Raw genomic sequence first — 12,294 nt, 5'->3', positions numbered from 1 at the left:
GAATGATCTCTGTTCATTTCCAAGGCAAGCCATTCAATATCACAGTAATCCAAGTCTATGCCCCGACCAATAATGCCGAAGAAGCTAAAGGTGAATGGTTCTATGAAGACCTACAAGACCTTCTAGAACTAACACCCAAAAAAGATATCCTTTTCATTATAGGGGACTGGAATGCAAAACTAGGAAGTCAAGAAATACCTGGAGTAACAGGCAAATTTGGCCTTGTGAAGATCCATGTTAACTCTCAGTGAAGTATAATGAATAGTACTTTGTCAATTTATGCATAATCTGTATTCATCTTTAATCTTCTGGATGACTAAATCCTACTCAAAATTTTATATGTATAATGTTTGGAAGGAAAAATTAACAACAATAAATTAGAAAGTAAGAAAGGGAATAAGAATGTAGAACAAGTAAGCAATGCAGAATTAAAATGTCATCTAATCTGTTCATCACAAAAAGAATGTTTCATGTTGCTCATTGTCCTCAGCAGTAGATATGGGTTACCTTGCTTCTAGAAACACTGTCTAGAAGACCCTCAATAATTGGGACTTACTGGCTGAATCTAGAGCAGATGGTAGCCCAGAACCTACACAGCCAAAGAAGTTTGTATGAAGCCAGAAAATAAGTAACATCCCTCTAGCTTTGTCTAGGGAAAGAAAGCAACAATAACAATCAGAAAAACTGGCCATCAACATAGATAATCACAGATTAATCATACTATCCTATAACTCGACATAAATAGCCTCGTTGGGCTGGAACTCTTACTGCATATCACTGTTGCTCTTTCTGTAAGTAGAAATATAAAAGTAGAAAACTCAGAACACTGTATGACTGAGAGAAAATGAAAGCATCTTAGTGAAGAACTAGTGGGAAATCTTTTTATTTGAGTCCTTGATGTGCCAGGCCTGTTGTATTTTTGAGTTCCTCACCACAGCCTGTGAGATGGGTATTACTATCATTTCCAATATTTTTTTTTAGTTGAGGAATTGAAACTCAGTGAGTTTGAGTAAAATTCCAAAGATGAAGTAACTAGAAGATAGCAATGCTGGAGTTTATGCCCACATATCTCTGCTTTAAAGTCCATGTGACTTTGTCTAATGTACACTATAAAAGATAGTAATACTTTAGATAGATAGAAAGATATGATAGAAGGATGGATGGATGGATGGTGACATTTAATAAATACTTGTAGAATGAATATATATATAATTATATTGCATAATTAGCTATAATTATATATTTATAATCACACACATTGTAACTCATCATTTTTATAGGTCTGATTTTTTGACTGTCTTCCTTTATCTTTTGTATATGTTCGACATGTTTACCATTAGCCTTCCCTGAACTTTACCTGAACCCTGAGTAAATTTGCCACTGTTCCAAAAGCCAGGCTATAACAATGAGGTTCCCTCAGGAGATCTGCCGATTAGGCCTCCATTGGGAAAAGGCCATCATTAATGGGGGAAGCTGCCATCTCCACACTGATGACAGCCTTTGCTTAGAGAAAGATTTTTAAACTGACTGGACCGTTTGAAACCCCTGAGCAACCCTATATTTGTGATTTCCTGAATAAATGGTAAAATTATAATAATATTAGAAGATACACTTATTTTCTATTTTTAAAGTTTTAACAATATTATTTTCCCCAGAATGGAATATAATGTGTCATGAACTTGGCTCCCACACAGCCTATTTGATTATTCTAAAGTAGCATTTCTTATAATCTGTGAAATTCCTTTGAAAAAAAAAAAGATCAGTTCTCCTAAGATTGGGCTAGATTATTTTCTTAGTAGTTTTGATTAAATACCTACAAATATAAAATCAGCTTATTCAACCATGAAACTCAAACACATTTAAATTAATGTTCTTTCAAACAGCAAACCCAGTAAGATTCAAATGTCCTGCTACTTTCCATCTAAATTAATATTGTTTTGCTAAAACTAAATTGTCACTCATAAAACATATGGTACCAGCTGATGTAGTGCATTTTACTTAAGTTGGTCCTGTCTAAACTGTTGGAGGCAGGTTATGATTCAATTTTCCCTTCATTTATCTCTGTTTAGAATATTTTGAGAGCCTGTACAGTGTCTGAAGATGTCACTTGACCCACACCTCATGTAAATGCATTCTTTATTGACTTTACCTCTGTTCTCGTTAGCTAAGAACGTGCAAACTAGTTCTCCCTGGCGTCAGAATTATTGTAAATACACTCTCAAGCAAAATGACTGGTGTAATTATGTAGATCACTTGTAGTTTGTTCACATAAATTAGCAGTTATTTGTATTATTTTTATTGGACTGTCTTCCCAATGTAAACAAATTTCATTTTTTAACTGCTCTCAGATCCTGGAAAATTCTTCAGAAAGTACAGAAGAATTTTGGAACCCCATTTAATCCAGAATGCATCAAAATCTGAAGAATACAATAAATTATATAAATGGGGGGGGTTAAGTTAGTAAATATAGTATCAGGCACAGATTACTTCTGAATTTGTTTAAATATTACGAACAAGCTTTTCATGTTGAGTTTTCATCCTTTCAAAAAATTGTGTTAAAAGTCCAATCTGGATAAAGTTCAATGAGAGAAGCTTTGAGAATTGCAACAATGCCAGAGAGAAATCCTTGACTTGGAAAACTGCATAGAAGTGGAGATAAGGCTTGTGTACCAGCACAATTTCACACAAGATATATTCCCTAAGTGCTATAGGGAGATACTAATGTGTGTAGTGTCAACAGGGAGATGCAGGAATGATCCAGAAGATGCATTGGTTTTATATATATCCCATTTTCTGGAGTGCTTGCTCCGCCTTTCCACTGCATTCCGTTCTCCATAAAACACTTGGATGCTAGAAGCCCTAAGATTACTCTCTTGACTTTTAAATGTCTGAATTTCATTGAAAGTTAATACATGTAAGTGGCAATCCACAAAAAGTAAAATAATTCTTTTTGTTATTTTATTAAACAGTGTAGACAACAAAGAAGTGTCTCCAAGTGGATTTAACTTTCTGTGGCCCGTTTTTCAGTGTTCTTTCCATTGATGATGTCACTCTGGGAGATTAGCCTTTCAACCCAGCAGCTTGGCTTCATAAAAACATGCAGCCCGTCTTCCTCCTCTGCCCTCCCCACCAAATAGCATAGCAGTTACAGTGCTTTGATGATTACAGTGCTTAATCCTTACAATGCTTTGATGATTGTTATTGTCACATAGTTACCTGCAAAAGCTGAAATGGAACTAAAATGCTAATAAAATAGTACTGTCTCTTAGAAATAAAATATTAATCTCCTTGAGGTAAATTATATATTGCAGTTTCTAACATAGTCTTCAAGATATATAGGTAGATAGGTTGGTAGGCAGATAAATGATTAGATAGATAGATATTCGTCAATCACTTGTTACATAGTCTCCAAATATAATCAGGAATAGCAATAGTGTACATTAGATACATGAATAGACAAGCAGATCTGAGAGTGTGTTTCCTTGGTTCATACCTTTAAAGGAGTTCATACATTTCCTTTAGTAATTCACACATGACTGCTAAAGAATTTTTTGGTTATTTTTCCATTATACCTTCTGCTGACCTGTTTAAGAGGAAGAACATCATAATAGTTAGAAACCTGGGTTCTAATATGTTTTGCCTCCATCAGCTGTGTGAACTTGAGCAAATCTCATCAATATACTCAGCCTTTGTCTCCTCATCTGCAAAATTGGAAAATTTAGACAAACTTCTCTCTTTAAAAAGTTCTTTAGCTCTAAAATTGTGTGATACTATGAATTAAATTGTATAGGTTAAAACATCCTTATAAAGATGAATTGTATCTTTGGTACTTGATACTGTAATTATTCCATACTTGTTTTTGATAGTAAAGAAAAAGGATGCTTCATCGTTGAAATTAGTTCATTTCAGTTCAGTCGCTCAGTCGTGTCCGACTCTGCGACCCCATGAACCGCAGCACGCCAGGGCTCCCTGTCCATCACCAACTCCTGGAGTCCACCCAAACCCATGTCCATCGAATCGGTGATGCCACCCAACCATCTCATGCTCTGTCATCCCCTTCTCCTTCTGCCCTCAATCTTTTGCAGTATCAGGGTATTTTCCAATGAGTCAACTCTTCGCATGAGGTGGCCAAAGTATTGGAGTTTCAGCTTCAATATCAGTCAAGTAGACTAATTACCTTGTGGTAGATGTTTTTATATAAATATGATGAAAAAATTCTGTAGAATTTTATCTCTAATTTAGAAAATATTTTTAATCTCAAAAGACTTCTTTCCTTTTTAGTTGATGATATATGCTTGAATTGATCATCATTGATAATCATTGCCTGAATTTTTTCTGACAAGGTTGTATAAAGTTAGCATTGACATGGTTCAGCAGATGATGTGACAGGCCAAAAACTAGTGATCAGGCATCTCACAGACTGATCAGTTTAATGATGAACCTCCCTCTCACTCTAGCTTTTAACTATTGCACTGCCTATAGGGCTTTCCTGGTCACTCAGCAGTAAAAAATTCACCTGCTTACGCAGGAAGTGTGGGTTTGATCCCTGGGCTGGGAAGATCCCCTAGAGAATGAAATGAAAACCCACTCTGGTATTCGTGCCTGGAAAATTCCATAGACAGAGGAACCTGGTGGGCTACAGTCCATGGAATCACAGAGTCGAACATGACTTAGAGACTAAACAACAGTGACACTGACTAAGTTGAATATATATCATATGGCCTTAAGGATCTTTAAACCATCCACTATTGAGAAAAGGAGCAGCTTTTTAGAAAGGGACTGTCTGATACATCATTTCCATGTATTCCACTCATATTTTATCTTCCCAGGTTTTTCTTAATCTCTCTTGTTCAAACTGAACCCAGATAGTGTTATTTAATCACAAATTCACATTTTGAAGCATCTTCCTATGATTTGAAGTCATGGTATTTCTTCAGATTAGCATAGAAGAGTGTTTTACTGGCTACAAAATAATACATTGTTTCTGTTTGTATAAACAGTTTTTCTTTTTTAACTGCCATACAGGTTGTTTTCTTTAGTTCTGTGTGCATGTTGCTTAGCTCCCAGAATGCCAGCTCCTTTTATTTTCTTTCTCTCTCTCTCTCTTTTTTTTTTTTTTTTTTTTTGGTTTATGTGTTTATGTGTGTGTGTTTATCTGCAACTTATCTTACTGCACTTTTTATGGAGAAAGACAGTGAAATACAGTTTTAACTGACTGTATTGTTTGATTAATTTTCCTCTTTGCCACCTGTTTTTGATGGCTCATCATTTTATTTTCTTTTGTTACCATTTATTACAGAGGAGGTGTCTGCAAGGATAGTTCAAGTAGTCACGGCAGAAGCTGTAGCAGTCCTGAAAGGTGAACAAGAGAAAGAAGCTCAGCCTAAAGATCAACCTCCTGCTCTGCCTTTAGGTAAATGAGAAAGTCTCAGGTCAGGGGCAGTGTCTGCTGCACGTCAATCACAGGATCAAGTCTTCACATTCAAAGATAGGCCGTATCTCATACTCCATCCCTACTTGTGACATTCATCAAACGCCTCTGTTGGAATGCACTGGGACCTACTTTCACCTTTCTCAACAGGCTTATTGTGGTATTTCAGAAGTCTTTAGGACAGTCAACTTATAATTACACTTTGGCCATAAATTGACCTTCATTTTTCTTTTCCAGACCACTAGAGATAGTTATTAAAAAAAATAAAGCCAATGCACTTTGATGTCATGGCCCCCACTCATAAGGAAAATGTTCTGATGCTTTAATTAGATATGATTGTTTCCCTTTATGGGTTTTGATTAATGATTGTCTATACTACAGTCTCTGGGGTCTCCCTGAAAAGACTACCAAAACCTATAGCCAGAGATTGTTAGAATCATCAGTGGCTAGTACCTTATATGGGATACAATGATTGAATCCCATATAAGGTACTAGCCTTCACTTTGTTCATTTAAGGGCAATACATTAACCTCCTCCCTCCATTGCAAGTCAAATGCCCTACAGGACCAAACAGGTAATATAATGGTGCTCACCAAGGAAAACACTCTCAGCCAAAGATGTAGTGCCCCTACTCTCAATGGATAGATAGATGCTAGAAGTAGATGTGTATATATGCAGAGACACATAAAAAAGGAAATTCTCTTGCATTCAACATATGTTTATTTCACAGGTATGTATAACTAACCCATAGAAAAATGTGATTTTTAAAGGCTAAAAATAGTATATAACTATTGTTCTTTCAGTCTTATGCATCTTTAATATTTGATTTTCTGATAAGCACTCCATTATCTATTAAAAATTAAACCATAAAAATTTATCCTCTCTCAATAATAATTAAAAATAATCTCATTATATTCAATAAAATGTTCTTTGATGAGCAGGGATTATTTTCACCTAAAACAGAGAGGGAAAAACTTATCTAAAACATTAGCTTTCTTTCTATGGTTTACTTCTGTTCTTTGAAATGAAAGGAAACCTTACTTTTTAAAAATATTTTTTTAATTTTTATACAATTGGAAAGTTATTTTCTATTTACAGCTATTACAAAATGCTGGCTATATTCCCCATGTTGTACAGTACATTCTTGAGCCTATCTTACACCCAAGAGTTTACAGCTCCCATTCTCTACCCCTGTATTGCCCCTCTTCCCTCCCCACTGGTAGGCACTAGTTTGTTCTATCTGTGAATCTGCCCCTTTTTTTTGTTATAGATACTAGTTTTCTGTATTTTTTAGATTCCACATATAAATGATATACACTATTTGTCTTTCTCTGTTTGACTTACTTCACTTAACATAATGCCCTGTTAGTGGCAAAATTTCATTAATTTTTAAAAGAAAAATCTCACTTAAAAAAAAAATAAAACTTTAAAATATCCCTTAGAAGCCCTCAAGGCTTATTTAAAGTAAATTTTACCACTGGCCTTGACTGATAAATATTTCCTTTTAAAATCCCTTACCTTCGTGTGAGTGGTCATAAAGAAGGTAAGTGTCTTCAAGAGGAAAAGGGAGTTAAGTGTGACTGAATTTCATCTTTTAGAGCATTTCTCTTTGGGCTTCTTTCATGTGTAGTGCCAAGGCCAGACTATTTCTCAGCTCCCACTAGTACGTGCTTCTCTCTGAAGGTTGCCTCAGTCTGTGACAGCTTCATTTTTCTTTTCTGAGAATACATACAGAAGATGGATTTGACATTATACTCAGTGAACAAAATGTTGTTTAAAAAATACATCTCCTAAAATAGCTGTGATTAGTTTCCAGATCAAGATAAACAACAGTTTCCAGCTCTAACATATTTTTAATCGGTCAATTCAAATCCAAATTAAAATGCTTACCTGGCTGGGTTTGAATGTAGTAAATTAGGACCAGAATTAAATATTTTATTAATTGAAAGCGCAGACAAAAATTAATGAGAGTAATGATAGAATTTTGGAAGTTATCTCTAATCCATTTTTATGGAGTGACTTTTTTTAATATTAAATGCTCTTCTTTTTTTAGGTTTTCAAAAATTTATGAATCAGGTAATGGGGCTGAAATAAAATAAGTCAAATGCAACTTACTATTGAATCTTGCCTTGAATTTCATAGAGTCCTTTTTACAGATGGCACAACTCCTACACATCCACTGGGTTAGTAGGATTAATTGTTGTATCTCATTTTTCCATTGTTTGATCTTTAGCAGCTGAAGAGACAGCTAATCTGCCTCCTTCTCCACCCCCATCACCAGCCTCAGAACAGACTGTCCCAGTGGAGGAAGGTAAGGCCTGTTGGACTCTTTGAGGTTTGTCTTCTTTTAAGGGTAAATAAACCTCAACCCATAAGTGCTGAACTTTGGTATTGGTTAGTATGTGACCCAGCTTGGGAGCTGTCTGTTTCAAATAACCAAGAAGAAACAAAGACTTTAATTAAATGTATTATCATTTCTGTATGTAAAATCAAAAGTAGAGGAATATGGTAAATAAAACAGGAAAAATCTGCTGGATAAAGGAAAAGAAAACTGTGTTTAAGTGGCTAGCTAGAATAACTACAGAGAACTAGTTTACTTCATGTAGAATGTTTTAAAGAGTAGATACAATTTAATTTTATAAGTGACTGAATAAAAATAAATAATGAAATCAATAGATTTGTTTTGGAAGGGTTGGCAGGAGCTGTCTCTGTTTTGCTCACTATTGTATTGCCAAGGGCTTCCCCAGGGCCAGACCTGTGGCAAACTCTCAATAAATGTTAATGAATAAATGAAGAAGTCAGTGAACAAATTTGATATTGAGAGTAGTGAACTGGAAACTAGATCATGGCTTCTTTCCTGCTGAGACCTTTTATTGTCCATGAATCTATTTATACATTCATTCAACATGGAATGCCGTGTCAGCTTTTTAGTTCGCAATGAAGAAGCAGACAGATGCCTCTGAAGAATATCCATTTAGAATCTGAGATGAAAGACACTATTTAAAAGCTAACTATTATTGGTTCTCTGACTTAGACCAGTTAACTTTTGTCTATTGTTTGAGAGTTACAGGAGAAGAAGAAAGCTTTTAAAATTTATTGAAAGCTTGCTTGTGTCAATATAATTTACTTTTCATATACTAAAATCAGAATATTAATACTTTTCCATTTTAGTCATTTATTTGTTGACTTATTTTTCCTTTTGTTGTGCCTTTTATAGCTCATTTTATTGTGTTAAAAATTAAATAAGATCACAAAAGAATCACTGTCTTTTTATAATCCGTAATTAGGTTTGTTTACATTATTTTTTTAATTACTAGAGGTTATCTAAATTACTGAACTATAAACTATCAATAAACATAGTTTATTTTTGTCATAGATTTATAAACTTAAACCTTTTTTAGCAAGATTTTTTTTCCTTAAACTGAGGCCTTTTTTTCCTAAGTTTACTGCCTGAAATAATTAGTCTAAGGAATAAAAGAAAATTTGAAGACTATAAACATTGCATATAATCAGTGTCATTGTAACCATTGATGACTAGTTAATTCCCTAAAAATGTGATTTGATCTTTTTAATTCATAGATTTGAAAGATCCTTTCTGGCCTTGATTTTATCTGTTCATGTGTATGGAGCACTTTGCACTCTTCAAATTCTCCAAGTGTACATTAGTAAGCAAAACAGACATGATCCTTCCTTGTAAGAAGCACAAAGTCTGGTGGAGAATGGAAATCCAGTAAATAAGTTCAGCACTAGGAAGGAAAAGAACAGGGAGATTTAAGGTAAAAAAAAAAAGAGTAATCTTCCTTTATTGGTTGGTGAAGGGAGCTGATCTCAGAAGCCTGAGGACATTTTGGCCAAGCAAAGATGGAGGAAAGGGGCAATTTGGGCAGAGGGACCAGGATGTGCAAGGGCTGTCAGGTGGGAAAGCGCATGAAGTGCTCTGGGAGTTGAAGGAGTCCCAGGGCTACTGTGTGAGAGATGGGTGGAGGAGAGGAGTCTGGGAGTGAGCAGCAGCTGGCTTGGTTCAGGCTCCTGGATTTTCCTCTGAATGTAGTAGAAAGTCTTCCATGATAGCTCTGCTTCCCACAGGTCACTGAAAATGTTTCTGAACCCCTATTTAAAGCCTTTCCCGTGTCAGGGAATCCTCTTAATCCAGAAAGGGGTATGAAGTTGACTCCCAAGTCACCTAGAGGTCAAGTAATTCATTCTTCTTACTGTTATATGTGAGTTTGAGTTAAAAGGGTAACAAGGTCTTCCCAGCCATCTGAGACTCATCCAGTCTGTTTCTGGAGGGTGTACCACAGATATAATGAAAGTATAAATTAAAAATAGAATCAATTTCATATCTTGGTAACTTAGGTGTCATATTCCAAAGTAACTGTTCCTTCACATTTCAGGATTGTTTTCCTCAAGGTGTCTCAGTATATTTGGGGAAAATGTCAACTTACTTCCTACTGAAAGTAATTTGAAGATATTTTTAACATTCTCAAACTGAACATGTATTTTTTTTTTTTTTTATTAGTTGGAGGCTAATTACTTCACAACATTTCAGTGGGTTTTGTCATACATTGATATGAATCAGCCATAGATTTACACGTATAACATGTATTTTTATTGAATTTTTTTTCAAAAGAAAGCCTCAACCTGTACAAAGTCTTAATGATTTGCTTTTAAAAAGATAACCATATTTTTTAGTTATGTAGAAAATATATAATTTCAAACTTCATTGATTTAAAAGATTAGGTAATATTTTTACCTTAAATTTATGAAAGGCATATGATCTAGGCAATCAAACTAGTTCCTCTCTTTTATTTTAAACCACTTTTAAAGTATGTATAACAACTTATTTGTTTTATCGGAAAAAAATTAGTGAAAATCCACAAGAATCAACTTTTCAAATTTTCAGATCAATTGGTTTGTAAAGACAAAGCCAAAATTTCTTAATATATAGCTTATGAGCTTATGAGCACACTGCCTGGAAAGAAAGCAGGTGAATTTCTCCATCTAGGAGATTTTTTACCCTCCTCAAAACACCCTTAAGCAACTTCAATCTAAAGGCACAGTGAATGTCACAGTTCAGTCCTTTTATGTAAATGTTCTTAGATTAAATTGAGTATTTCATTGATTTTGAGAACAGGCTTTTTATTAATTAGCAAACATTCTAAAAGCTGTTCTTTCCCAAAGGGGAAGCATGGATGCTTCTACTAAAAATAATTTAAGATGTTAATTACTGTCCTATATGAATATTCATTTATTATAATTGGTGTAATATTCATAAGTCTATGTACTTATTCTGGGAAACAAAGAGATTTTGATGAAAAAAATTAAGTAAGTAGCACACTTAGAAAGGAAACCCAGGTACAGTGAACCAAACTGAACTAGTTATTATATTTTCAAATTAAGTTTCAAATTAAGTTCCCCTAACCATGATAGTTATCACTTGAACTGAACTGTTAGAATTTGGAAGCCCATGCAAGAGCAATGGAAAAATCTGAAACAGAACCAGGAGTCCTTCTACCCTCTTAGGTTTGCTCCAGAATCCTAGGCTGATGATTTCCTGTGTCAGTGATGTGGCCACACTGTAACTGTTAACCCAGCAGTTTCCCTCCGTATCATTCTAGGGCAGCAGACACCATTGGCAAACTGGGAAGTCCTCCGTCTGAAGCTTGTAGACTGGATAGGGCTTAGAGATGGTGGGGCAGTATGTGAGAGGGGTCAGCTGCCCTAGGCCATGGGGTAGAAGCTGTGATGCCAGGACAGGCAAAGTCACCAAGTCGGAGTCACTAATACCCCCAAGCTGTTCAGTCTCTCATAAACGTGATGACTCATTGTACCCTAGGGGGCTGACAGATCAAGACTGAATTTTGTGTGGCAAAATTTACCCAATATAAATTTTCAAATGCTTCTTTTAAAGAAAATTTTGTATGAAAGCAAATTAGGGGCAGTGTGGTTCTCCACTGAAACCAGGTAAGCTTCATTTTTGAAGATTATCATTGTGCAAAGGAACTATGTAAAAGTCCAAGGTTCACAAGACAACCCTTCCCTTTAAAACAGTACATTATTAAATGAAACAGACTATTTTGTGACATAACCAAGTGTCCAAAAGCAAGTGTACTTATAGTAAAAGGAGACATTCAATCCTGGCCTTAAAGAGTGAAACTGTTATGAATTCATTTTTCATAAATCTCCTAAGTCTAGCTTTGATGTATCAAATCAAAGTAAAGAGTAAAGGTACATGACAACTTGTACTAAAGATAGAGATATTAACGTCTATGGAATCAAGAATGATTCTTGGTGCTTTCTCAAATACCTTCCCATTTAATTCTCCAAGCAACCCACACAGAACACTCACACAGATAATACTCACTTCCACTGTTGCCCAGGATGTCACAGCTAATAAGTGGCTTATCCAGAATTTACATTCAAATCTGCTATGCTCAATTGCTTCGGTCGTGTCTAACTCTTTGCGATCCCGTGGACTGTAGCTCACCAGGCTCCTCTGTCCATGGGATTCTCCAAGCAAGAATACTGGAGTGGGTTGCCATGCCCTCCTCCAGGGCATCTTCCTGATCCAGAGATTGAATCTGTGTCTTCTGCACTGCAGGCAGGGTCTTTACTCACTGAGCCACCTGGGAAACCTAAGTTCCTACAGGCACAGTCTCACCGCATCGCTAAAGCGCTATGTTATCTAGCTAGGTTCTTACTGTGGGACAGTGAGAGTGAAGTCATCTTCTAATGAGAGTGTTTTGGTTACAAGACACTGGACTGATTTCCTTTTTTTTTTTCAAACCACTCCCAAGTAAATAATTCTTTCATTTAAATAATTTATTTATTATGTGTCACACCTCCATTTGGGTGTGAACTGA

The 12,294-nt window shown here is 35.4% G+C and overlaps 1 protein-coding gene across 8 annotated transcripts in view; it reads left to right on the top strand.

Moving 5' to 3' along the window:
• MAP2 (microtubule associated protein 2) overlaps positions 1-12,294 on the top strand; it is a 288,854-nt gene that overhangs the window by 230,302 nt on the left and 46,258 nt on the right. For all 8 annotated transcript variants that reach the window (XM_061148873.1, XM_061148872.1, XM_061148871.1 and 5 more), the window contains 2 exons: positions 5,300-5,413; positions 7,665-7,742. In XM_061148873.1, the coding sequence (XP_061004856.1) occupies positions 5,300-5,413; positions 7,665-7,742 (192 nt within the window). The remainder of the gene's footprint in view (positions 1-5,299; positions 5,414-7,664; positions 7,743-12,294) is intronic.

The sequence above is a fragment of the Dama dama genome, chromosome 8 (genome assembly GCF_033118175.1).
Source record: "Dama dama isolate Ldn47 chromosome 8, ASM3311817v1, whole genome shotgun sequence".
Lineage (NCBI taxonomy): Eukaryota > Metazoa > Chordata > Mammalia > Artiodactyla > Cervidae > Dama > Dama dama.
This window is presented reverse-complemented; position numbering and strand designations above follow the sequence as displayed.